Genomic DNA, 27,237 nt, shown 5'->3' on the forward strand with positions numbered 1-27,237 from the left:
TTTTTACAGGGATCTAGAAGAGAGCTCATGCGACCACATGAATCCACGCAAGATATATTGCAGTTTACATCCACAGGAGAGTGGTTTTATTTTTCAAACTTGACGGCGACAGTTATCCCTTTTATAAATCGGATGAAGCAAGTATATGCGAGAAGATATATTGTTTTCTTTTTCTATCACGATAAAAACTATCACGTATTTTATCTTATCTTAGCTACAGTTTCTAGCATTTGTAAATGTTCTCGATCGACTAAACACATTTACGATGATAATTTCAGATACATTCTTAAAAAGAGACAAAGATATAGTTAAACCGGAGATTAAAGTTAATCGACGTTGGTAGAAACAGGCCTAACTTAATTTCCGGGGAGTTACGTCGCGTGTCAAAATGTTTTAGGGCTGACAATGAGATAATTAGGACTTTTACATTTTCACGTTTATGCTTGTTATAAAATATGTCCTCTTGTTCGATAAAAAAAAAATCAATGAAATTTATAGGATTTTCTCACAGAGCCTCGTTATTCTCAAATTTTTATCATCGAAATGTTTTTTTCATTATTTACATATAATGTAAAAATATTTCTATATTTCTACATCTATAATTTCTCTTTCCGCTTTTAATTAAAAGAAATAGAAATTATTTGAAAATGTAATAATAAATACTATCGATATAATTGTAAACGTATGCGATTCTAAAATTATTAAAAAATCTATGTTTACAATTAAAAAACTTCAAACTTTAGAATTTTTTTATTTCTATTTATTATTGAGATATAATTTTGGATTATTTTAATATTCTTTAATCTTACTTTAAATTTATTTTAAATCAAGGAAAGCCCGATTAATTAATTTTCTATTTCATTTATAATTTATATTACATGTAGCAAGAAATGCGCCAAAATTTAGACATGCTTTCAAGTTTCCAAAGTACATTGCGCTTAATTTCATTTGTAAGTGGCTTGCGTTGCTTCCAGAGGGGATTAATTAAGTAGTAATGGGTCTTTGGGGAGAAATATACGCGAATATTATATGTGTCTGCACCGAGAGAGCGAAATTAGCTCGAAGGACGAGCGAGAACTAGCTCGTTTGTAAATCGTCGTCACATCTCCTCTCTTTTTCTTGGCGTGACCGAAAGTGTGGTCGATAGACGTACATAAGTTAGGTAGAATATTTGCCAAGCTTCGCTCGAAAGGGTTGAACTCTTCACGGACTTTCGACAGGAATTCGATTTAGAGGGTCGAGAACTTCGGAGAGTAAATTTCTATCGTCAATATTTTGCATTACATGGGAAGACGTATATTAGAGACGCATAGTTTATCGAAACTAGAACGTCAAAAATAAAGTCGAATGTGGGTGAGACTGCATGAACGCGCTTTAAAACCGCTCTCTAAACGAGTCGGAACACTTCCAAAGTAAGAATGCAAGTTATATTATTTGTATAATCCATCCGACAATTTGCGCGAGTATGGCAACGAGTAAATATCACGAGAGATGGTAATCATCGAGAGACTCGTGACAAATGGAACGTTTACACGCGAGAAAATATTTCGCGCGTATATATCACAGAGTATAAAAAAATTTTTTGCTCCAACTCTTCAAGCAAACTTTTTAATCTGTAATTATGTTATTCATATAGAAATCTATAAATATACAGATGTATATGTATACAATTATAACTTAATTTATAATAAATATCAACAATATTATATTTTTTAACGCAGTCACTCACAGATTGACATAAAACAGCTGATCATATTTTCTGTCTTATCTTGAAATTCATATTCATCTTCAGATTCAAAAGGCATAATTTAAATTGCAACAACGACTAATCTTGCAGTCTAAAAAATTCCTAATAAATAAATCTCACATTTCGAGATTTATTTATTTTAATAAATTCTCTCTGATACCCCTAAAGAAACGTAGACGAGGAAAATATCGGGGTGAAAAAATGTTAAAGTTGACAATATTTCAGTGCGTGATATACGATGCTACATTCACGACAATTGTACAATGTTACAGTCGTTCCAGTGTTAATGAGCGATCTTTCGATGTCAAGTTGCGGTCTAGTAGGAATGTATCGGCCGTCTACGGATTGAAGACGTCGCTGATTCAAGCGTGTCAAGGTCGTGTAGGAAAACAACACGATCGTGCTCGATCAGAATATGCGGCAGGTGCCACATGGCACGACCTGCACGCATTTGCATCCGTTTTGCCGACGCGATCGCGAGGAGGAGACGACGTAGAGCAACTTCGAGGTCGCCTCAGAATAAATCTGGTAATTTCCATATTATATTACTGTTCGATCATTGGCACAACATTGCGCAATAAATAAAAATAATTCTAATTGTAAAGAAACTTTATATTTAATTTAAATTTTATAAATATAAACCACACACTTTCATGTCTCGATATATAAATTTGAATTAAAAAATAACAGCTAAAATTATAACAAGAAGGTATAATATTTATTTATAGCATTAAATTTAAAAGTAGGGATAACGTATTATAATTTTTAAGGAAGAAAAATCTGTTTGTTTAATCGTATGTATTGAAAAATTACGAGTAAAAATAATTTTCTTTTTGCTCGCAATCTTTCATCTTGTTATAATTTTATCATCAAGTTTATATATTGAAATATGAAAGTGTTCGAAATATGGAATAGCTCATATTTATAAAATTTCAATTAAATATAAAATTTTTTACAGTTTGTGAAGAGCAGGGAAAAAATGTTAATACGAGCATAAGCTCGTAAAAAATAACTTTTACTAGACAAAAGACACACATACACATAAAGTACGCGTTATTCATCTTATTTTCAACCATGTCTACATGTCTTATTCTATATATCTATATCTTCATTGTCCAGCTTATATGTTTTTTTGAAAGAGATAACGTTAAAAAAAAAGTTTCTCAAGAAAGAAAGAGGTAGAAAAAGAGATTTGTAGTGAAGATAATACAATTATATAAATCAAATTTGTCGTTGGAATTATTTTCATGACGTATATTTAACTGAACGTATAAATATATGCAAACTAAAATTCTACACTATTGATCTAAAAGTTTGATGATAGCTCTTCATACACACACAGGTTATTATATATATGTATATTTACGTACAGCATTGACCGCTCAATAATAGTGCTCTGCTATCCGCATAAAAAAAAAATAGTTGATTATATCGCAAATGTGACAATATTTTTACTTGTGTGAAATATTTCATTTACTTATTTATTTATTCTTTTACAATTCTTAATCTAGCAAGATATATTATTTTATATATCTTATATATATAGATAATATTAAATATATAAAAAAAATTTTACATGCATTATATGTATATTACTAGTTTTTGTATGAAAATTTACAATAGATGAAACATACGTATTTTCTTCCAAAATTTTCATAAAAGAAGATATCGATTTTTCACAAGAGCGACTGTTATTAGCGCGCATCTTCCATTTCTCTAAGATGCAGTGAAATCATTTTTCTGAATGTATGGTTTCCTTAATCCTGAAATATTAAAATTCTTGCGACGCGCATCTCTCGCTTTCCTATTGGCTGATCGAGTGTCGCATAAATGCTAGGGTCGGAGTGTTTTTTCCCGAATCTAGTTTTAAGACAAATTATAAAAATATGATAAAAAAAATATAATTATTTTTGGCTCTTACTCGGCTGTTAGGAGCGAAATATCATATACTACTCTTACCTATTACAAATGTCTCTATCCAAAGATATAATATGAAAGAAACCGTGATGAATTTTAATAGAATTATAATAATAATTATAATAATAATGAATTTTAATAGAATTATAATAATGTGCGTGAATAAAATTGATAATGTTGACATTAGTTTTCAACAAATTTTAGTGTTTCATCAATGTTGAAAGAATAAGACTTAAAATATTAGTTTATTAAATTGATGCAAAACATCTTTTTTCTATCAGAATAATTTGAAACTTTGATTAATTCGATTCTGTATTTTTTTAGTTTTTCTAACTTATACAGATTTTTCATCTCGCATAGATCTTTCTCCGAGTTCAATAATGTTCATAATAGAAATTTTACTGAATATTATAAATGTTTTCGCGTATCATTTGATATATTTTTTCAATTTTACATAATCTTTCGCGCGTTTCTGACTATAATCAAATCATATAATTTTTTCAGAATTCCCGAGGGGTGTCGCAATACATGTACATTTTTTCTAGAATTACGCATTACTTCGCATTACTTTGCATTGATTTACAAGCATAGAACAATAATAATCCAGACAAGATTAAAACGTCTTAAAAAGTAAAAATAATGTTATTATATGACGTTTTTTAAATATATATTTTACTAAATATTATAATTTATGAAATCATTAATATTTGATATTTAATTTGTTCAGATCTAATCTAATTTTATTTGTATTTTGTGTGTGTTTAAGTTTATATAAAAGAAATTTTTATTAAATATGATTTTTTAAATTGATTTTTAAAAATTTCTGATTTTTTTAATCGCGAAGTTTAAAACAAGACATTTTTTTAAACTTATAATTGGGAACACGTAGCTTTTTGTTATATCTTTATTATAATTATAATTTTTAATTTTTTGCATAATACATTGGTATTATATGATTTAAAATAATATCTCACAAATTTATTTTTCTTAACATTTCTTTTTATAATCATTCTAATTACATTTTTCTTACTATAAATGAAACAGTACTAATATTTAAATATTGTATTTTATTTTAAAAAAAGAATTAACATAATCGCATTCCGTCGCATTTTAGAATTATACGGCGCATTACATGAAATTATTTAGAATTCTCGGTAATTCGCAATACATGTACACATTTTTGATGAGTGAGACACCCCTCGAGAATTTCGTATTTCTTACGTATTGAAATATAGATACATTGTAATCATAAAAAAGCAAAAAATAATTTTTTCCTCAAAATATAAAAGGATTCTTCCATTATCAGTTATTTTATCAATAAGTCACTTAAGCATCTCTCGCTTCCTTAATGTATTGAACTAATGTGGTCGAAATGTGTAAAAAACAAAGTTTCCATTAGAAAAGCATTTAAGAACGATGTGGCGTCGTCAAAAGAAAAAAGATACCTTTCGCGTCTGCGGGGGGGCTATTATCGCGATCGGGGAGATAGTAGGCCTACTTTCGAGGTGACAGTTTTATTCTTCGTGCACGATGTGCGGAACTGTACAAAGGATCCTTCCGAAAGGCGCAGCAGAAGGGAAGGGAAAGAAATCCTCGAGCACGTTTTCGCTACTTTCCGAGCACGATATCGTGAGAATTTGCGGTGAAAAGTGGGCCCCGTAGATGGTGATGCGCGTAAAGTTGAGATAAAAGTTACCGAGGGAAATCCTCTCCACCTAGGACGAAAAATCGTTGCTCTCGTTGGGATAAATCGAGACAGATAGATAGAAAGAGGAAAGGAGAGAAACACGAAAACGATCCGCAAACAAGAAGATTATTAGAGAGAGAGGATTCACGATATGACTCGGACAGGCTTTCAAAAGTCGGGCACATAAATGGATCCTATTTTATCTAAAAACTTTACCGAAAAATACACAATACTATTTATTTTGTAGTTTACATATACGTACAAAATGATATCTTCTACATTTTGTTCACTAATTTTCAAATATAAAATAAAAATTTATTGAAGCTTGTTTTTTTTTTTAAATAAAAGTTCTTTATTACTTTGAGATATAAGAGGACTTGTAAACTCTCAATCAATAACACTAGTTTACAGCAAAAAATTATTTTATATCAGACAAGATGTTTCTTATAGATTGTTGGATGCTGAAAACGATCTTGCAAGCCAATTCTCATCAACACGTCAGGTTTCCGAAATAATCAGGCTTAATATGCAAAAAAAAAGTCAACGTTATCTAGAAATTCTGATCAGATGTCATAAATGTATTGTTCATCTTATCAATATCTTATTTTTTAGTCATGTTATGAAAAATTAAACCTGGGAACTACTTCTTAAATTATTATTACCTTTTTTACTGTTGACTTTATATATGTTCATATATAATTATTATTTTATAGATGTATGTATATATAAACTGTTTGATTTTATTAATTTTCTTTATTTCTCTTTTAGATTCAAAGATCGGTCGTGCTCGATCGACTCACTCGACGATGCACATATGGTGGAACATGAGACGGACGTTGACCCTCTTACCCTGTGCGTCGTCGATATATTGACTGGAGCAGGATCACCAGCGGAGTTTACGTCAAACGTGGTAAGAGTGATCTTTTCCGCTTACAATTAGAGAGCTCGTAAAGCCGGGCAATTTTACGGCGTAGATGAGTCAGGTAGTGGGCTCGTGTCGTGTCGTGTCGTGTCGTGTCGAGAGATTCTCTTGCGATCTCCGCAGGGTTAGCGACCGTGAAAGTACTCCCTTGCAAAAGTGGGACGAGCATTTTTCAAAATCGTTGCGACGATTGCGTGCGCCCACAACCGACACACTTCGCGGCGGGTCGTTGCACCGGAGGTCGGTTTCCTTGTTCTTCTCACCTTCCTCGAGCGCGTCCTCGGCGCGCCAATCGTGAAAGAAAGTGCAATTCCCTAATAAGTGCGTCGGTTAACGCGTTGCGCTAGTTAGCTCCTCCTCTTGATCTTCCTTTCGATCCCGCCGCTTTTCTCTTTACCGTCGTAGAAGACTCTCGACACGACGCGAGACGCTTCTGCGAGTCATTCGAGGCATTATTACGATGGCTCTTTCGAGTTTTCGAGTAGCGGTAAATCCGTGAATCAATCGGGTCACAAAAATTTCGATTTGATACCTTGTCGAATTGTGATTCGACACTTTTTATATCTGAAATTGCCTTACATTTACTCAGATGGATACACATTATTCCCCAAGAATCTCCTTCTTCAAAGATTAGATTATTGAGAGTTCAGAATATTTTTTTAGGTCTTCTATATTACTAAATTAAATAAGATATAAATCTAATCTTTGAAGAAGGAGATTCTTGGTGAATAATGTGACGTACCATCTTAAATGTAAGGCAATTTCGGATGTAAAAGTGTCGTATCACAATTCGACAAGATATCAAATCGAGAAAAAAGAGACAATTCTATATATATATATATATATATATATATATATATATATATATATAGTCGCAGAGACTAATACTAATATACATATATAAAATTTGACATCGAAGAGTTTACAATGCACGTTGAGAACGGTACAGAAAATTTTTGGAAAATTTCAAAAGTACTTAGTACTTGATGAGTGAATAACTCAATGCTGATATATTATTAATTGATCATGTGTCGCTAATTTTAAATTATTACAAATGCGACACACATATATACTTCCTACTCTTAACAGTTATTTCGCTTAACACTATACATTAATTACAAGAGCGTTGAATAACACGCGCTCGCGATAAACTTTAATCGGCGCGAGATGAAGAAACCGATTTATCATGGCACGCGTTTCGCGATGCCGCGCACGGAGAGAAACTCAGGCTTCCCATCCTTCCGCTATCGGATTTGGATTCATCATACTTGGCGACAAATCATCATCCAACTTTTATTGGAAAGTCCGTGCCGAACATCTAGGGTGGAGCACTCTCTCCTCTCGCGCTCCCCTCGTACATCGACGGTCCAGCAAAAGGAAAACGAACTCTTCCGGCGATAGAAGAGCGCAACTCTCTCGCCGAGGAGATTTTTCTCGCGCGCCCCTTTCGCACTCTCTCGCTGAGCTTCCATTTTTCTTTCCACTCTCTCATCCGCGCGCCTGGTCCACGGGCGATCATCTATAACCATCCCTTGCCTATTAGCGGGCCATCGATTCGTCTATATGTGTGTGTGTGTATAAGTCGGCCAGTTATAAATAAAAGTATAGCTTTATTGTCCCGCACAGCCGGCGCGCGCTCCACTTGCAGCACTTTCATGACAGAACGAGGGAGAGAGCAAGAGCAGGAGAGGCTGGGGGTTCTGGGGGAGAAGAGAGATGCTTTTCACTGTGTTCGGAATCGGGAAGAGCGTCGGTCCCGCCATTCGATGTAACATCACGGCATACGGTCTCTTCTTCGATCTCGCGCAAGAAGCGAACGACTTTTCTCGCTGGAAACCAGGTCGAGCCGGACGACGATAGTGTAGCGTGCACCAGGCGTCGTCTTTTTCTCTTTCGATTCATTTATATATGTGCCGATCTATTTACTATCACTACTATCACACGTATAACGTGCTAGAAGAGCGAGACGCGCTAATAAGATTAATTTCGACGAACCGGCACAAATATTTGTTTTCGATATATATATTCTTTCTGCAATCTTATTCTTTAACTTTGATGCTTATAAGTTTGTGTTTGATAAAAAGATCAAATAGAAGCTCAGAATAATTTTTGCTGAGAAAGATCGGAGCAGATTCAATCAGCCTGATCCTAATTTAATATTATTTATCATATTTTTGTTTAACATGCTCTTTTTGCAACTGCATCTTTGCTTATCCATCGAATTATTCAAGCCGACTATTTTTATTCTTTCATATATATTGCTGACGAGCAAAAATGTTTTCTTTCAAAAGTTTTATGGTTTCTTTCTCCTCCTCTTTTATGGAACAAATAATATCGGACGAATAAAATTAGTGATCAGTAGGGAAAGCGCGAGTGTATCCGGAAGAGATGAGCGAAGGAGAAAAGCGCGACAGTGGAAAACGGAGTCGTATGTTTTATCCCGGAGCAACGAAACGAAAGAGAGTGAGAACACGAGCGCGAAGCAGGAGAGTGAACGACGCTGTGGAGAGAGAGTAGGCCAATGCCAGTGTCAGCGGCTCGGCTAGTCAGCCAGCCCCTCTCGGTCGCGCAAACTTGATCGTGAAAACAGAAAAACAACGAGAACCGCGCTCGCCGATTACGTTCTCGTCATCTCGCGAGATTTATTTATAGGCCCCTGATCGCGCGGGATTTTCGATCGACGGTGCGGAAGCGAGTCCGACTGGAGACGATCGTTTGAAAACGGTCTTGCGAAATCGAATTTTGGCGAAAATGGTCCATATGACATTTGTCCACAAACAATTTGACAATCAGAGAGGTTGACGAAGTCTGACACAATGACGTTTTCTAACAATCTGAATTTAACGTAGAGTTTTTTCGGCAGAACGCTATGTAATTCAGGGACTATCATCCATCGATTCTCTATCCTAGGTGTGTCCGGCCTCGTCCTTTGTGGACGAAGCCGGTCAGCTGTGCAATTTTAATTCTCTCATCGCTTAATGATGACGATGGAAGGATTATGTGGATCATTGCCACTGTATCGCTGATGATAAATATGCAACATTGGAAATAGGATGACGTTCATCGATGTGCAGCATGTCGCGCTTACTGACCGTCATGCATATCAGGGAAATCATAGATATATTATATACATAGATAGATTCGTGCTATCTCTGCCTAATATATCTCTTCGTGCTATCTCTGCCTAATATATCTCTGCCTAAAATAAGAGCCGCATGTGTCAAGATAAATGAAGATTTTCCTACCTTGTGCATGCGCATTCATCATTTTTTCTCTCAGGAGATGCTTAAACATAGTATTTTTACGTAAAATAAAAGACGCTACTTTCTAGGCCCTAGAGTCCTTAAATATAGAGTCTGGCCACCAGTGCCGTAACTAGGCAGGGGCAACAGGAGCACAGGCCCAGGGCCCAGAACAAAGAGGGGGCCTTGAAATGAAACTGAACAAAAAAATTGTTCAAATATAATAATATTTTCAAATTTTTAATTTTAAATTGGAGAAGAACGATTATCCAATTTTTCCATAATTTCGATTGAATATAATATTGTTAAAGATATTAATTATGATGATATAATCAATTAATTTGCTGCAATGAAAGCCAGAAAAGTGCAATTAAAATAATTATTTTTATTTATAAATATGAAATAAATATGAATGATCTTATATGTATATATCTTATCTTATTTCTTGTGTACAAATTATTTATAAACAATTGTTACATCGTTTTCGTTTTATTATTATTTTTCCCCCAAAATAATTAAGGGATTGAAAAATAAAACCTTGCCCAGGGCACATAAAAAGCTAATTACGGCACTGCTGGCCACGTTCGTGTTCCTTCCTATTGGTCGAAACAAATTTTGTAAAAACATGGCGGAACCAATAGATATTAAGAGTTCAAATTATATCTCCCAATATCCATAATGCTCTTCTACTGGGATCTATATGGGAAGCGAGTAAAGGGAAAAGCCTTTCTGAGAATAATTCTTGCATTGCGAAATACAAGATGGCAGTTTGAAATTTGAAAATTCATATTTCATTGCATTATTTAAAAAGGGTGTTGTTTTTTTTTTTTCAGGTAATGTAAAGAACATTGTGAGGTTAAAATGACAATTTTTATATTAAATAATTCAAATAAAAAATAATATATATATATAATAAATAATTTAAATAATAAATCATTCAATATTTTTTTATAATAAATAATTTTTATATTAAATATTATTTTTTATATATCATATTTTTTCACTGTATTGATTTTTTATTTTAACTTGGAAACAGACTTGGAAACACATACAGAATTTTTACTTACTTTCATTATCAATTTGTCAAACCAGGTTTCTCTCTGGTCAAACGACGTATGTCTAAATTTTGTTCACTTTATACGTGATAACACCAGCTGTGTTAATATTTATATATATATATATACGTATATATATACTACCGCCATGTTTTTCCAAAACTAGCCGAGTGGCCAGACTCTATATTTAGGGACTCTACTAGGCCCTAGGCTGTCAACAGAAATGCACGATTGCACATGAGCGAAGGAGGAAAATATCTTGCTTTCCAGCAACGTCACAGTGTGACACAGGGTTACCATTTTAACTTTGTTGTTCACTGGTATTGAGAAAGAAGATAGAATGATGCTCTGTGTCGCATTATGTCGTTACTGGAAAGCATCTTGGACCCTTAATCATCTTGGGGCATGCAGTGCCAAAATAGCTCTATCTATGGGCCGGTCTCACCATCTCCGATTAACTCAATCAGCCGATTAAACTATACCTTTGTCTCAACTACGTTCTTAAAAAGAGAGCCGCTATATCTTTGTCTCTTTTTAAGAACGTAGTTGAGACAAAGATATAGTTTAATCGGCCGATTGAAGTTAATCGGAGATGGTGAGACCGGCCCATAGTAATATATCTATGATTATAATAAACAATCTCGTAATAAAAATCAAAGCTGATCTCTTTTTGTTCATACCTCGTATATTTTTATTCATGATTTTGTATGTTCAAACATTAGTTTAAAGCAAAAATATTGTTACTGGCAATAGAATTTAAAAAAAATACATGTTTGATATAGTCTAAGCTATTCTCGTAACTTGTGTACTTTTGAGGAATGAGAACGTCATGAAAATCTCATTTCATATATCAGCTGTATTTATAAAGTTGTCACTACTAACCTAGACACACACGTATGTACACATTGCAACTCATCGTTATCTAGTTCATTGTCAAGAGTTCGTGGTTAGCGAGATGCATAATAAGATAGAGACGGCATGATCGCTAGATGCATAATAGCATCGGATATTATTATTATTTTTCTTCTTATTATTATTATCCGCGCACAGGAAAGGCCGGGAAAAAGGTGCAGCGGATTTGCGGAAATTATATTATAATGAGGCACGCTGATGAGTGCTGGAAGTAGAGCAAACGACATGAGTCGAGACACACTTTTGATTTCTCCGGAAAAGCCGCTATCCGCGAGATTGGAAAAGGCGTAAAAAAATATAAAAGAAAAGAGACGAGCGGATGAAAGTTATAAGAAAGGAGGATGGTTATTATACATAATTGCTTTAACTGTGAGATAGCTTTCATTTTGAGAATATATTATTCCACATTAAGTTTATATAGTCGAGAATTTCGAATTATATATATACTTTACAGTTCATGCATAAAGTATATAGGTTTCATCATCGTAGAAATAGAAACTGAAGCTTAATAACATTATTTGCGGAGAATGTGTAACATTTTGCATTCAATCTTGATTCCTGACCTTATCGTTAAAAGTGATTATTCAACAATTATATGCCTCTCTATGATTACGCGATCGATTAATCAATAAAATTCCGTGCAAAAATTTAGCGTCGAGTTTAGAGGCGAGAGGGGAAAAAAAAAGAGCGAAGTTGTACAAGAATATGATTAGTGTTTGAGACTGAAAACCGCCTTACGACACGACGGAACGATTTGGAAATAATTTTGGCATTGGGTGACGGCACGCTCTGACACGATGAAGAAACACATCATACAGAGGATTATTAACGATTGATTCGCAAACAAGAATCCAGAAATTGAAGGATATCTAGATGAGAAGTTGAATGAACCTTATGGGATATGAAGCAAACACCGGCCGGAAAGAAATATGAATGGAACTGTCAGTCTCTTCATTAAATATTTAAAAAAGACGATTTTAACTAGGCAAATATAATATGCACAGAAAAAGAATCACGCACTGATCAATAGCGACATTTGAATATTTATCGATTTTTCTATCTTCAAGAATTATTTAGGACTTTTTCTTTATCGAATAGATTATATATGCATTTCTTTCTCCAGCGTTTAAAAATATCATTTTGACATTAAATTGAATAATGTTGTTTAAGAACATCATGCTGTGATTTCTATAGCAAGTTTTGTAACTATTATCTTGTCACATAATTATTCATGATGTATTGAATTCTGAGGTCTTTTCTACCGAGGCGCATATTCAGAGGCAAGAAAACATGACTTTTCTAGTGGTTATTTTAGAGAGAGTTGGCCAGAGACTTTTGTGTGTGTCCAATATTTAACTTCATCGATTACGTAGAAAAACGCAGTTACGGTTAAATTTCAAGAGAGATTCCGAAAACATTTGTCAAGGTAGTGCGACACGTGTGAAACGTGAAACGTTAGACAAGTATCGGATAATATCGTGTCCATAAATTTTAACTGCTCGTGCGACTGAAATATCTCGATGTAAGTACGTAAGCACCTTAAGAAAGTTTTCAAAAAAAATTTTTTTTTAACATATATTAGCAATATTTAACTTTCATGCAAAGTTGTGGACATGCATATATTCTGTGTAACATATTATTCCTAAAAAATATAAATTAATCCTATTGATTATAATCGAGCTCGAAGTGAAATCTTTGTGCTCAGTGATTGCATATTAATCTACGAGTTTATTTCTCTCAAATATTTTTCGGATATTCCTATTTTATTTTTCATAATTATATTTATATTCCTTACCCTTAGAAAATATTTAATTAATTAATTAATTAATTAATTAATTGAGAAAACGATGCCATCAAACATCTTGTGTGTTAAAGAATCTGTCATTAGTCATCACCATCAAAAGTAAATGTTTTTATAGATTTTGCTTATAGACAAAACCTGTTCTCTTTCTCTCTCTCTCTCTCTCTCTCTCTCTCTCTCTCTCTCTCTCTTTTTCTCTGCAGTATATGATATTACGCAACATGTGCGACTAGTGCGAAAGCGTGCCCATAATTGGCAATTATGCGTGAGCTTGTGTCACAGTATATATATATATGCATAATGTAAATGTGTAAAATCACATGATAAAAAATTCTTTGTATTATAATCGTTTTTGATCGCACATAATCAACATCGTGAAACATCAAAAGAACCGAAAAGGTAGTTTTCAGATAACAAGTATAAATAAAGGGAGAAAGTTTTATTCCGAATTTGGAATTTTAAATTTTGGTATTTTAATTTTTTAGTGACGAAATATAACATTCGTGTTATATTTCGAATCCAATATTCAAATTACTCTTACGCCGAATATTTTAATCGCTGGAAAGAAATGTACAAGCCATTCGATAGAGAGAAAAGTCTTAAATTATTCTGCTACTGCGTTAAAAAAACGAAATATGTAAATTTTACCACATTGATCAGTTCGTAATTATTTTAATCTTCGCACGATAGCAATTCGTTATATACTTGGTGGTCGTTTCGAACTTTATATAACCAACAGAAATATTATTATTTCGTTTCATTTTTCTACAATGTTGTAATTCGAAATGTAATAAAAACAAACTATATTTCGGTGCTTCATTTTTTAAACTCGCATTTTTAAACATTTGTAAAACTATCGAGGTATATTTGTTCTATATATCATATATATATATATATATATATATATATATATATATATAAACAGTTAATTTACATTACATTAGATACAATTTATATTTTATATAAATTTTAGTTAAAAATTAAATTTAAAAAATGCGATTCTTATGTAATTTTTAAGACAAAATTAATTTTTTCTGTCTACATCTTCAAAAAGTCGTTCAAATGAAGACAATAAGCAGCAAAAGAGGGTGACACATGGGAGTGACACGCGTCGAAATAATCGGAGAATTTCGAGTCACGTCTCGGCATCGATAGGCCAAACGTGTGTTTCACTTTCGGCGCTTAAAGAGCTAAATTCTTAAAACGAATCGGGCTCACGCCGCGTGTCAAGGACAACGCGTCTATTCGTGCTTTTCTGAGAGGCACGAAAATCGGGCCCCGTCTTTTCGTCGGCAAACGTTGTGCAAGTTGACGTCACGAATGGTCCTGATGAAAGATATATGACTTCAATTATTGTGCGCACGAGCGAAGGCAAAGTTTTTTCGGTCTTTAGGGAGATTACGTGTATTTACATACAATATATATATACATATATATATAATATTAGTATCTCTTTAGCCTTTTAAAAATGGACGAATTATAAAACTTGACACGACTACTTTACATATTTATTGTTAATAAATTCCTTTAAAAAAATATCTGCTTTTATAATGAGAAAATTATGATTGCTTTATCAGGAACTAAACTGGGATTGTCAGATTCTCTCAAAATTTAATTTAGCTTTAATTTACATTATTTTTTAAAATCTTAATTTATAATAAATAATGATAATAGAAATACATAATAAAAGAAAAATTTCATCATTATAGATCAAATGTGTCGGTAATTGATCAAAGAGCGATTTAATTTCGATAGTAAGCCTTAGTCAAAGGAATCTAACAAACTCGATGAGAATTTTTAAGAACCATAAGTGAGAAAAAATATGATAATAATAAATGTCACGTATTAGCGGAGATTTAATGCGGCCACTCATCGCGAGAAATTGGGCCGAGAGGACCTGTCGACGCCGTGTCCTTGACACGCTGAAAGCGAGCCCGGTCTCGTGCGTACTAACTTTTAAGGACTTACGCAATCGGTAGTCGCGTAGGTGTAGAGGATACGCGCTGCGTTTCGGCGTCGAGGACCACGTGCCGTCAAAACGATATAACGTTACTACTATCGGACTCGCGCGCGACTTTGCGGATTATGCAAATTTCGCGAACCGTATCTCTCGCCCTTCTGCTGTAACTGGAGCTTCGAACTTGGAATCGGCGTGACTAGGTGCACACGGCGTAAAATTTCAAGGTATGCGAAATACGTTGGTGAAAAACTCGAGACGAAATGTCCGAAGATTCGTGTGTCTTAAAATATCTCCGCGGAAATTATACGACGTCTACATCTGCTTCGTGGCGTTACTTCTTATATTCTGTGTGGTGTCTACTTTTTTTCTATTTTTTTTTTTACGTATCTCGTGAATATAACTTTATCAACTTTGGATTTTTTGTTAGATATTAATCGATTATATTTATTATTATTATTCGATTCGAATCATTTTTATTCAAAATGATCTATCTATTAACGTCATCTTTTAACTTACGTACATAATGAAATAAAAATAGCAATATTTCTTTTTTATATTTATCAAAAATATTTATTCCGTTTGTTAAAAAATACATTTTATTTCGTAATTAAAATCTTTACAATTTGCCTAAATAATTTTCATGCAATTTACATAAAAATTTAGTAAATTTAATTCCACACAATATTGTAAACTCAACGCTATAATATTATCAGGATCGCAAGGATGTCGCAGTCCCATTTAATATATATTGCGGGATGTCTGCAAAGGTCTGCGCGTTCTCCACTTTACTTTTCGGTAATGCAAATGTCGCATTTGTCTCGTTGAAACCCTCAATCACGTCCTCCGATAAAAGGTGTCGAGCACGTGCTAAAGGTGCCCGAGCTTTTCACTCGTCGTAGCCTGCCGAAGATCCGAATCGGTCGCACCCGAAGGGAAGAGATATATAAAGTGCTGTCGCGTCACCAGGCACACATGAATGAAAGTGAGATCTGATTTATGAATAAACCTTAGCGGCCTTGAATACATTACATGGCGCCGATGGTGCAAGAAGAACGAAGAAAACGGCACGCACCTGTTCTCCGCTTCTCGCTTCAAAGCTATTAAAGCCGGATCATTACGAGGAACCGAATCTGTTAACACGTCGCCGCTTCCTGCCGTGTTCCCCTCGAAATTACGACAATTTCTCCGTAATCCCTCTCAACGAATCGATCCCCGACCCACTTTACCGCGACTCCTCTGCCCTGGGATATAACCAGTTTCAATTTTACTTTACGATGCATTTCCGCCAGGCACCTAATTAATCAATGGTCGTAACGCTTTGAGCCTTTTTACATACTAGTTAAATCATAAATATAAATTTTATCACTGTGTGATTTTTTTGAATTATTCGTAATATACAAGCAAGTCACTTACAATTAGTTTTATTGTTCCGATTTATATGCACATGTATACAGAATTGTAATTTACATTTTAAGTGCAGAAATATAATCAATAAAAATAAAGAAAAAATATAATAGAAGATATACAAGTATAAAAATTCAATTTTTTTTATTAGATCTCGAAATTGGTCTTTACAAATTAATTATCCAGATACGATTATCGCAATAAAACTAATTGTATTAAGTGACTTGCTTGTATATTGGTACAACTGTATATTTAATAATGTATATTTTGGACTCACATAATTTAGGTCATTAAGTTGTTGATTATTTCTCGATATTTTGCTGTGAAGATGAACCATGATGTATCGTCCACTATATGATAAACCTCTCTTCAATCAATAATAATCTATAAGTCGTGTGCGAGATTTGCGATGTTGCGAGATTTCGATTAACTTTTCTTGTTCGTATAGAATCTATACCAATGGCGTAACTGTTTTGGCCATAAGACCCTCCTTTTATAAGTTATAACTCATTTTTCTCAACTTGAGAAATAAAAAAGAAAAAAATGAAAAAAAAGAACCATTGATAAGAGAAAAAAACACCGTTTATTATTTGTATTGTTCTAGCATGTGTTAAGGTAATAATATGACTTGCGTAGCATGTTATATTATTACTTTATACGTTATGAACATGTAAGTTGGCGATGTAATGAATAATAATTCAGAAATACTGCTCGAAAGAGATACGAAGAGGAAATAAAAAGCCGCGTGCACGAACCACGTACATATTACCTTAATTCACAATGACTTCGATCGTATTTCATGAGTTGTATTCCTCTTACTCGAAGAGACTAGCCTTGACCGAGATGATATCTACCCCCGTTGCACGTGTAAGCGGAAATGAAGAGAGCTTTAGATAAGTTCTCTGGATTGCTCTTTTAATTGGAAAAGTAGTAATTAAAAAGACATATCGTGAACAGGAAAGCGTATGTGCTGTGTATATAGTCTGCGAAGAAAAGGGTGCAAGTAGAAGAAATTGCTAATGAAGAATTAGAATTTTAAATGAAATGAAAATCTAATTAGAATTCAGATTTTTAATTCTAATTCCAAGTTCTAATTCTTTTTAAATATCATCTCGAATTTAGTGAATAACTTAAAATAACTTTAACTTTCTTTTTCCTCTCGTTTTTGTACAATTTTTATTCATGAAATTAGTGAAAGAGAAAGAAAAGGAGAGAGCGCGCATAATTTTCATAGATGTAATGTATAAAAAAGATGTAAGGTATAAAAAAAACGTGATCGGATATATGTCGTTTGCTCTATTATCACAACGAGATACTTGAAGTTTTAGGCGGAATTTGCAAGGTCATTTTAAAAGATTACGTAACTGTGTTTTACGACGAAATCAAGACGCACCTCCCTCGCATCGCATCCATAATGTCAAAGTGCATCGTTAATGTACTCACTTCGAGTTCAGAGATTGGATGTGCAGTCGACGTAATTGTTGATAACGGTGTTCTCTGATATTTTTGCATCGTAAACATGATCGTCTGAGACGAAAGACGAATTACTGTCGATATAATGTGACGATTTTGCATTACGTTAAATTATTTCGTTCTATAGCGGTTACTCAAATATTTTAATAACATTAAATGTGTACTATGTTTCTGAATGAACAATACTTATTTATTTATTCGTTCTTTTTTGTAACTGCTTATTTAAAATATAGTATAAATCTATCATGATAAATTTGAATAGAGTAAATCTATCAAATTAATTAAAATTTGCATATTATAAAATATTTGTGATGCTTCAAATATGTGTATTTAATTCACGATATATAGTTATAGCGTCGCTTTTAGAAAACGATTAGCTGTCTGATGTGTTATCATTTCTCTTCTTCTGAAGATGACGTGAAAATATCTTGACTTCTGCGACAAAATTCTCCCGCTCTTAAACGAACGCGCAGTTTGCTGTCCTGTAAAACGAAATTCGAGAAAATATCATGGTGCAAGATTGTTCGGCTGGTATCTCTGTAAATTGTGCATTATTGGAAAATTTTCTTTGTGCACGGCATATATACGTATATACATATATATATATATATATATATATATATATATATATATATATATATATTGATGACGTGACAAGTGCAAGCGAACGTATATGGCTGTGCGAGATAGAAAAACGAACTTCACGTTGATATCTAAGGGACTAGTCAGGTTGAAATGCTAGACTAGAAAACTGCGCAGCAGGCAAAGGAGGATGGGTAAAATCATCGGATTTTGGCCCAAGCGATGGAACCTTTTTTATGCATGTTTTCTTATATTTTTGGATGTGCTGAATTCAAATCAAACGTTATTTTCAAGGTACACCAATGGGAAAATATTGAAAATCGCATTTAAATTGCAGATCTGCTCTTAGCATGACCCAAGATCAATGACGTAAACGTGGCGGCTATCTCATCTCGTGTGTGTGTGTGTGTGTTAAAAGTCAAGCATTACAAAAAATATTGTATGTGGCATGTGCGGAAGACAACGAATTACGTCGCGCGTAAAGTTGCCGCATTTGCCTCAGCTTATGATACAGATACATTCACACTCGTACTCGTGCCTTCGGCTTGTGCTACATTCATTGTTTTCCACACTTGCCACAAGATACTATTGGGATATTTCAGAAAAAAATTAGTTTTATTCTCACATTTAGACTGACTTACAGTCAAATTCGGCTCTATTTAAAAAAAAAAATTATTTTTATTAGAGCGCTTAGATTTATCTTTTCATATTTTCCGACAATAATTACTGCGGCGCGGTGTTATAATATATTTCTTCATTTTTTTATTGATTGGAATGGATAAGATTGTAACATTTGTGGCGTGAGCTTAGCTAAAAAAGCAAGATCATCATATCGTCATGTAAGTGATAATATGTTTGAATACGTAATATGTTACAGAAAATCTCATCGTGACCAAACTCAAGCTGTTCAAAGCACAATTCCAAATAAGTACGACGAAGGGTCATGCTAAGAGGAGAACTTCAATTTAAATGCGATTTTCAATATTTTCCCATCGGTGCACCTTGAAAATAACGTTTGATTTGAAAATTCAACACATCCAAAAATATAAGAAAACATGCATAAAAAAGGTTCCATCGCTTGGGCCAAAATCCGGTGATTTTACCCATCCTCCTTTGTTTTTGATCCTTTTCTAACTATGCGCGGTCCTATCTGTTGATGAATGAACTTTTAGGAAAGACGAGACTCCTTGTCGCACGTGCGTCCATCAACGTGTAAAATGGAATAGACGTGGGAAAGTCTGCAGCGACGTTAGGATGCCTGGCGCCTAATACATATCGAGCGACTCTTACATATGTATAACAGTCTCGGATTGCTGTCTCTCTCAATTATCTATGACACTAGTAAATTTGAGGGTGTTCGCCTATCGATATAATATAGGAGGAAATCTCTTTTCGTGGAATATTTTATCGACGTCTTTCTTCTGTTTACTTGCCAGAAAATTAATGTATTTGTACGAGAAAGAGGAAGATGCGTGACAAAGTGACGTCCGATGGAATGATAAAATGTGATGGAAAAAAATTATTAAACATTGCATTAGATAATTGCATATAGTCTTGGCATATAGACGAAGTTTAGATATTGAATATTTATACATAAGTGATACAGAAAATAATTTTTCATTTGTTTTACACATTTAAAGATGTCTCGACCTATGTTCCGATTTTCGATATGTTGTTATCTGGGTTGTTAAATATAAGGTTAACGACTCGGAAGGTGTCATCACAATCAGATTAAAAAGTTACAATTTTACGAATGTAACGATCTATAATGTAAAAGGAGAAAGTTCTACATAATATTGATCAAATTCAAAATTTAAAAGGATTTATGGTAATTTTATAGAAATATAATTTTCACTAACAATTAGAGTTTCTTGTTAATATTATTTTATTTTTATCTGCAAATAATTTTTTGTCAAAAAAAAACGTATTGTTTTTAAAACATGTACAAATATTTAGTAATATTGAGTAATATTGTTATCTAAGTCAACATATAGTTAAGGAGAATACATTCGTAAAACATACTTACTACACTTGTTTTTTCCGTTTGCTGTTATCAAACCGTCACGAAATGTCAGAAGTGGACGGGTGGTTGAGCATATATCCGGTATGTCAATATACGTCGATAGCTGTCAATATATATGTGTATGTCAGACGAATAATACGACGAAAGAAACCTAGTTGGTGTGCAGCATAGCATTCTTGCAATCGGCCAAGGTCATGGCCAATATCGATTTGACGGATGTTAATAATAAGATCACTTTCGTGGGCGATTTTTTTTTGCAATACAACCGAAGAACTTTAATAATCTGTTTAAAATACAAGCTGTTTCGTAAACGAAATAATAAGAGAAAAAGAGCTTTTATAATTGCAAAAATTTTTTTTTTCTCAAATATATATCTTATATAAATTATAAAGATATATGTATTTAATACATGTTGCAAAAGTAAACTTTTACTTTAGTTAAAGATTTAATTTATGATTATTTTAGGTAATATACCGGGTGTCCCATTTTAAAGGACCCACTCAAATATCTCAGAAACATTGCGTTAAATCGAAAAATGTTTCCTACAAAAGTTGTAGGGTTTCGAGGGGGACATAACATAGTAATATTCATATGACCTTGGGCGGCGTCTCCAAGGTCAAATGAAGGTGAGAATGAATTTTTTAAATGGAAACCCATATTTTTTATTATAACATCTTTTTCTACTAATTAATTTGAACAACTTTTATCTGAAGCATTTTTTTAGTTTCCTAATATTTTTTCTTCTTTTCAAAATTCATTCTCACCTTCATTTGATCTTGGAGACGCCGCCCAAGGTCATATGAATATTACTATGTTATGTCCCCCTCGAAACCCTACAACTTTTGTAGGAAACATTTTTTCGACTTAACGCAGTGTTTCTGCCAATGAGATATTTGAGTGGGTCCTTTAAAATGGGACACCTGGTATTATAACAGGAAATTAAAAAATATATATATATATATATATAAAGCAATGTAAATCTACACGGAGAGAATTTTCTCTTAGAATTTACCTTGAAAATCATGGTAATCGTGGGACAATATGGTATGGAAAGAATTTTATGAGAATTTCTCTGATTAATATTTATCACAATAAAAATAATAATATCTATCACAATAAAATATAAAATATGTTTGATTAATTTTACTAAACTGCATGGTAAAATTTCTCTAACATGTTTTATATTTTAACGTGTAGATATTATTATGTTTATTGTGATAAATATTAATCAGATAAAATTCTTTCCACACCATATTGCCCCACAATTACCATGAATTTCAGAGTAAATTCTAAGAGAAAATTCTCTCTGTGTAATCAACTTTGAAAAAAATTATTTATTTAGAGAACCCTTTGTAATAGAAATAGATTATCTATTCTCTAATATTTCTCGAATGAGATATTGTCTGTAAGTGTGGTTAAGACTATCGTTTTGTGATACCAACTAAAGAACTCGTGTTTTCAGCATATGTTTTATCGATTCTCACTGAGCGAGTTTCGGCTTCGTATTTTTAGCTTTTACATGCAGGAACGTGGAAGATAGTCAATTTAAACAGATCTGCCAGAGATTCTCAGAATCTCATATAATACACAGAAAAATCACAACATATTTTAGACAATCTCAGAAATGCAAAAAGGTTGCCATTACGATAAACGATTATCTCCTTTGCCTAATTGTTCAAGAGTGGCCGCAGATATATGTTCGACACAATAAGCTAATATGTCGTCGCCAAGAAAGCAAACGTTTTTGTATCGAATCTTTAAAAAAAAATCCTAAACTTTATTCGGGAAATTAATATAAACATTAGAGAAATTATGCTATGCCGAAATTATTGAGCCAGCTAAGAAATAAATTCTTAACAGCAATATACGATTGCGAATAAGGGATGAAGAAATTTCTGTAGTTAGCTAATTCATTACGCTCCTTGCTTAGCATATTTTGTTAGAAAAAAATTAATGGAATGTTTACTATTTATTTCACCGGAATCATATATTCGCTATAAAGCTTTGTATTCGATTACGTTTGGATCGCTCGAAATGTTTGGTGCACATTTTTTGTAGGAGCGTAAGAAAGAATGGCTGAATGTGCATTCGTGCAGGAAGTGTTCCTGACAAACAGCTTGAGAAATTCGTGAACTACAGAACTTTCTCTCGAGGGTTCGTTATTTTTGTTGCCATTCGGCGCACAATAGGGAAGCAGCGCGCGAAATCATTTGGAAAATGGGTCAAGGAAGAGGGCGAAGGCGTCGAGAATGGAATACTAAAACTACTAAAGTGTTGAAATTTTAATCTACTAGAATGAGTCAACTGAAAACCTGAAATATTTTTTATTTCGTAATTTATTAAATATAAAAGGTACACACTTACATCATTTTCCTACGTAGTCTCCATGTCGTGCAATACAAGTGTTCTAGCGTTTCGGAAGTGATTGCCTACGATCTCAGGTAAAAGATTTTTTTTCCAGGTGAGATATTCATGCACTTCCGAAGCGCTAAAACACTTGTTTTGCATGCCATGGAGAATGCTACATAGAACAGGCATTCAAATCAAGCGGCCCGCTAACAATAAGACTTCTTGAAAATATTTTGGCAAAACAAGATATAAAAAAATAGGTCTTTTTAAAAAAATCATATTTTATTTATTTCTTGAATATTGAAAAACATGCGGCCCTTAGCTTAATACAAAATAGTTCATGTGGCCCGTGATGCAAAACGAGTTTGACATGCCTGACGTAGAAAAATGATATAATTGTTTACCTTTTGTATTCAATTAAATTTTGTATTAAATTATGAGATAAAAATTATTTATGGTTTTCAGTTGACTCACCTATGTAAAAAATCCTAACGAGGAACAATCGCGATATCATTATAATTAGAAAGGGAAAATTTTAATTATAAATAGAATATTATAAATAAATAAATATATATATATATATAGAATAATAAAATCATAATTTTGTCTATAGTGGTAATTTAAACAAATTGCTTTATATGGGTTCGGATTTTCTATTTTATCTTCACTAATTTTGCATATATTGCTAATAAAATTATATTATTTAGGCGAAGAAAATTCACATCATATGCGAGAATTTAATTTTCGATAGCCTTATATTATTTTCATTTACGAGGATCTCCTTCAAGTTCTTGATTTATTGAAGAAACAGCTATTTTGATAGTTGAAAAAGTAGCGATCTGTGTAGCAATTTCCTAATGTAGTTTGAAACGAAATCCGATAGAATGATAAATGGCGCACTCTCTGTACATTTCTCTTCTATTTTAAATATTGCATTTGCACATTGATTGATATTTGACTAAAAAATTTAGAGGAAATGTGGTTTGGCAACTACATAACTTACATGGTCTTTTCTTAATAAAAGATTCTTTCCCTTCTGTTTTATTTTCTGAATCATATCTTTATCAATTCTAATATTTCGGAATAAATATTTATTAATTTTTAAGTTTGATTTATTTTATCATATGTAATATCGATAATCAAACAGCACAGCGCGATAAAATAATTTTTTTAAATACGTTTCTTTGAGGTAACTTTAAAATATATTGAAAATATGACGAAGATTGAACATATTAAAAAATTAGATCGAAACGGACATCTGACGGCAAGCATAACTTCATTGTCAAGAAAATTGCTTTTAAAGTTTGAAGATCATCTATTTTTTTTTATTTAATTAAAACATAATTCATCCTATAAGATTACTTGCAATGCTACATAATCGTATGCATATTTCATAGAAACAATAGACTTATCTCGTCTATCGAGATGCACACGAGAGGAGAACACGAAGAAGTATTTCTGTAATTTCTCGGACTGAAGAGTCTTTGAAGTCTTTGAAATTCGCCGTATATTTAGGAACCTCCTACTCTGAGAAATGCATGTAAACCTCACCGGACGTAGGTTAACTGGGGGTGCTTAAGTTCTTGAAAAGGATCCGTTCTTGAAAGGAGTAGTTTTGATTAACGAGGGTGCATCAGGATGCTCGATGCTGACTCAAGGAGTTCGGAAAAGATTCTGTTACATATCATATCTGTACTTAGGGGACACAGGGCATTACTCCTTGACTCTCTGTCTTCTCATCCTGATCTTCTTTTTTATGTTTGCCGATGTTTTGTCGGTCGTTGACTACGGTCATGAACTATTTACTGGTCGAGATAAATTTGGATAAGAACATATGGACAAGATAAAATCCAATAGTTTCCCCGAAAGGGAAGATATACAATCAGAGGACCAAACAAAAATAATATTTACTCTGATTTGAAAAAAAATACGTTTCGTAGGTAAAAATAGATTCTATTTATTTTTACATACAGTTTATTAAATTTTTCATTTTTAAAAAAATATTTTTAATATGAAAAAATATGCAACGTGTTGTTTTAGATATTAGTAAATACATATATATAAATTGTTCCTCACGTATGTATAAAAATTGTATGTATAATAAAAGCGAAACTCTTTTCCCTTCCACTTTCTTAATCTTTAATGATTTATCATTGATTGTCATAGAATTAAAATTATCGTCTATAGCAAATCTAGCACGATTAACGGCATTAGGATTACGACATTCTAGTGGTAACACATTAGCGATTGCGAAAGCACATAATACAAAGTGGGTCGTCGGGAATGGCAGCTATGTAAGATTTGGCAAATGATTACGAAAGAAAGGATTTGCAATGAAAAAAAGAATGATCGGAGAAAGGGAAAGTGGTCTGTCAAGGTTAACAACGTCTCCGACCCTCCATTTTGTACAGGGTTCAGGAACACTTTACAATATTTCCTAGAAACGTCAGTAGTTTGGAATGAAAATTGTCTCATGCAAATTGCGAGTGTAATTGATAAACGCGTAAATTATCCTGCCTCGTCTCGTGAATCATTGAATTTGACCGCCGCGCCGGGGTGGTCGGCTCGTCATTGACAAATGATGATCAAAAAAAGGAATCTTGCCTGCAGATTCTTAGAACAGGATGAGTTGGAAGGGATTTCTTTGAGGCTTCAGTGGTGTTGTATGTTACTTCGTTGAGGGTTTTATTTTTCTCATGTAAAACAATACAAAACGAACAATGCAAAAGAAATTAGAACCGTGGAGATGTGGTCGAAGTTTGCACAGGTCAAGACTTCTTCGCATTATGTTTCTAGGAAAAACTACTAGCTTGAGAAAAGACTACAATTTCATTTATATTTCTTTTTTCTTTTCTTAAGCGATGATTTCTTTTTCAAGATGTGATTAGGTTTCTTTGAAGAGAGCTTTCGTAAAATACGCGTATATGTCTCACATTAAAGATATATTTCTTGTTGAAGTCCCAAACTGCATGCAATTTATAGATTTTTTCAATGTGTATAATTTGCTTATTATATATGTATATTATTCGATATTTATTATCTATTTTAATAAAACACATTTGATATATATAAGAAATATAATATATATATATATATATATATATATATATATACACCCTATATATTGTATATATAAATGGCATATATATACCTATATATAAATGCAATTTTTTATAGAAAGATTTTCTTCTACAAATAAAAGATTAATGTGTCTTTAAAACTGCGTACAATTTTTTTTACAGATATAGCTGCAATAAATTATTTTAATTATTTTAAATATTTGGATAATTATAATGAATATTTTGTCATATATAGAAATATAAAGATTTATTTAACTTTAACAAAACTAATTTAAAACAAAAAAGTAAGAAATAGCAATGAAAACCGAGAGCGCAAAATAATTTATTATGGTGCTCAATTATAAATTAATAAAAATTAAAATTAAAAAGCGAAAAATTCGTTGTAAGACAAAATTTTACTTTGTTATCTATATTTTAATTGACACGAGACATCTTCTTTTTACCCTCACTAACTGCACTTTTTATTTACATATGTTTGGCGATCGCTTTGATTTTATTAATGACGTTTTATTTAAGTTAATGAGATATTCGACAAACACACACGTATATACATAATTTGAATATTTTGTTTTCAGATCAATGTGATGTGTACTACAACTCCGCTATTGCACGTATCGGTGAGTGAGAAATTTATTTTATAACATTTCTATAGCGATAATGGGGGTGTATAAAGCTGGCGTCTCATTTCGTGGAAACTCTTAATTATTTATGAGTTTACACGAAATTATATGCCAGCCTTCACATACATATTATTATTTTAAAATTTAATTAGCAAATTAATGCTTTATTAATATTTCTTGATAGAAATTAGCTGATAATAAAGCGTTAATCAAATTTTAAAATAATAATATGTTGAAAATATTAAAATAGTAATGTTTTAAATAATATGTTATAATACTTTGTCGGCGATTAATATTTTTTGACAGAAATCAGCTGATAATTGTCAAAAATATTAATCGAATTGAAAGTATTATAACATCCCTTTCTAAAGAAAGCACGTTAAGTCGATTCTCACAAGTATTGTTGCATCTTTTCCGCGATGCTTATTGATTGTCTCGATTCGCGTTTGTGTTGTACTCGTAG

At 32.7% G+C, this 27,237-nt stretch overlaps 1 protein-coding gene across 4 annotated transcripts in view; it reads left to right on the top strand.

Moving 5' to 3' along the window:
- LOC145946585 (uncharacterized) overlaps positions 1-27,237 on the top strand; it is a 64,661-nt gene that overhangs the window by 535 nt on the left and 36,889 nt on the right. For 3 of the 4 annotated variants that reach the window (XM_083056292.1, XM_083056290.1, XM_083056289.1), the window contains exons 2-5: positions 10-137; positions 2,020-2,275; positions 6,120-6,261; positions 26,730-26,771. In XM_083056292.1, coding sequence (XP_082912418.1) covers positions 6,166-6,261; positions 26,730-26,771 — 138 coding nt within the window. In that variant the 5' untranslated portion in view covers positions 10-137; positions 2,020-2,275; positions 6,120-6,165. Of the gene's footprint in view, positions 1-9; positions 138-1,217; positions 1,413-2,019; positions 2,276-6,119; positions 6,262-26,729; positions 26,772-27,237 lie in introns of those variants that run through there. The other variant, XM_083056288.1, reaches the window with a different exon arrangement.

Source organism: Prenolepis imparis, unplaced genomic scaffold (assembly GCF_030444845.1).
Source record: "Prenolepis imparis isolate NDT839.2.m4 unplaced genomic scaffold, iyPreImpa1.0 SCAF_17, whole genome shotgun sequence".
NCBI classification, from domain to species: domain Eukaryota; kingdom Metazoa; phylum Arthropoda; class Insecta; order Hymenoptera; family Formicidae; genus Prenolepis; species Prenolepis imparis.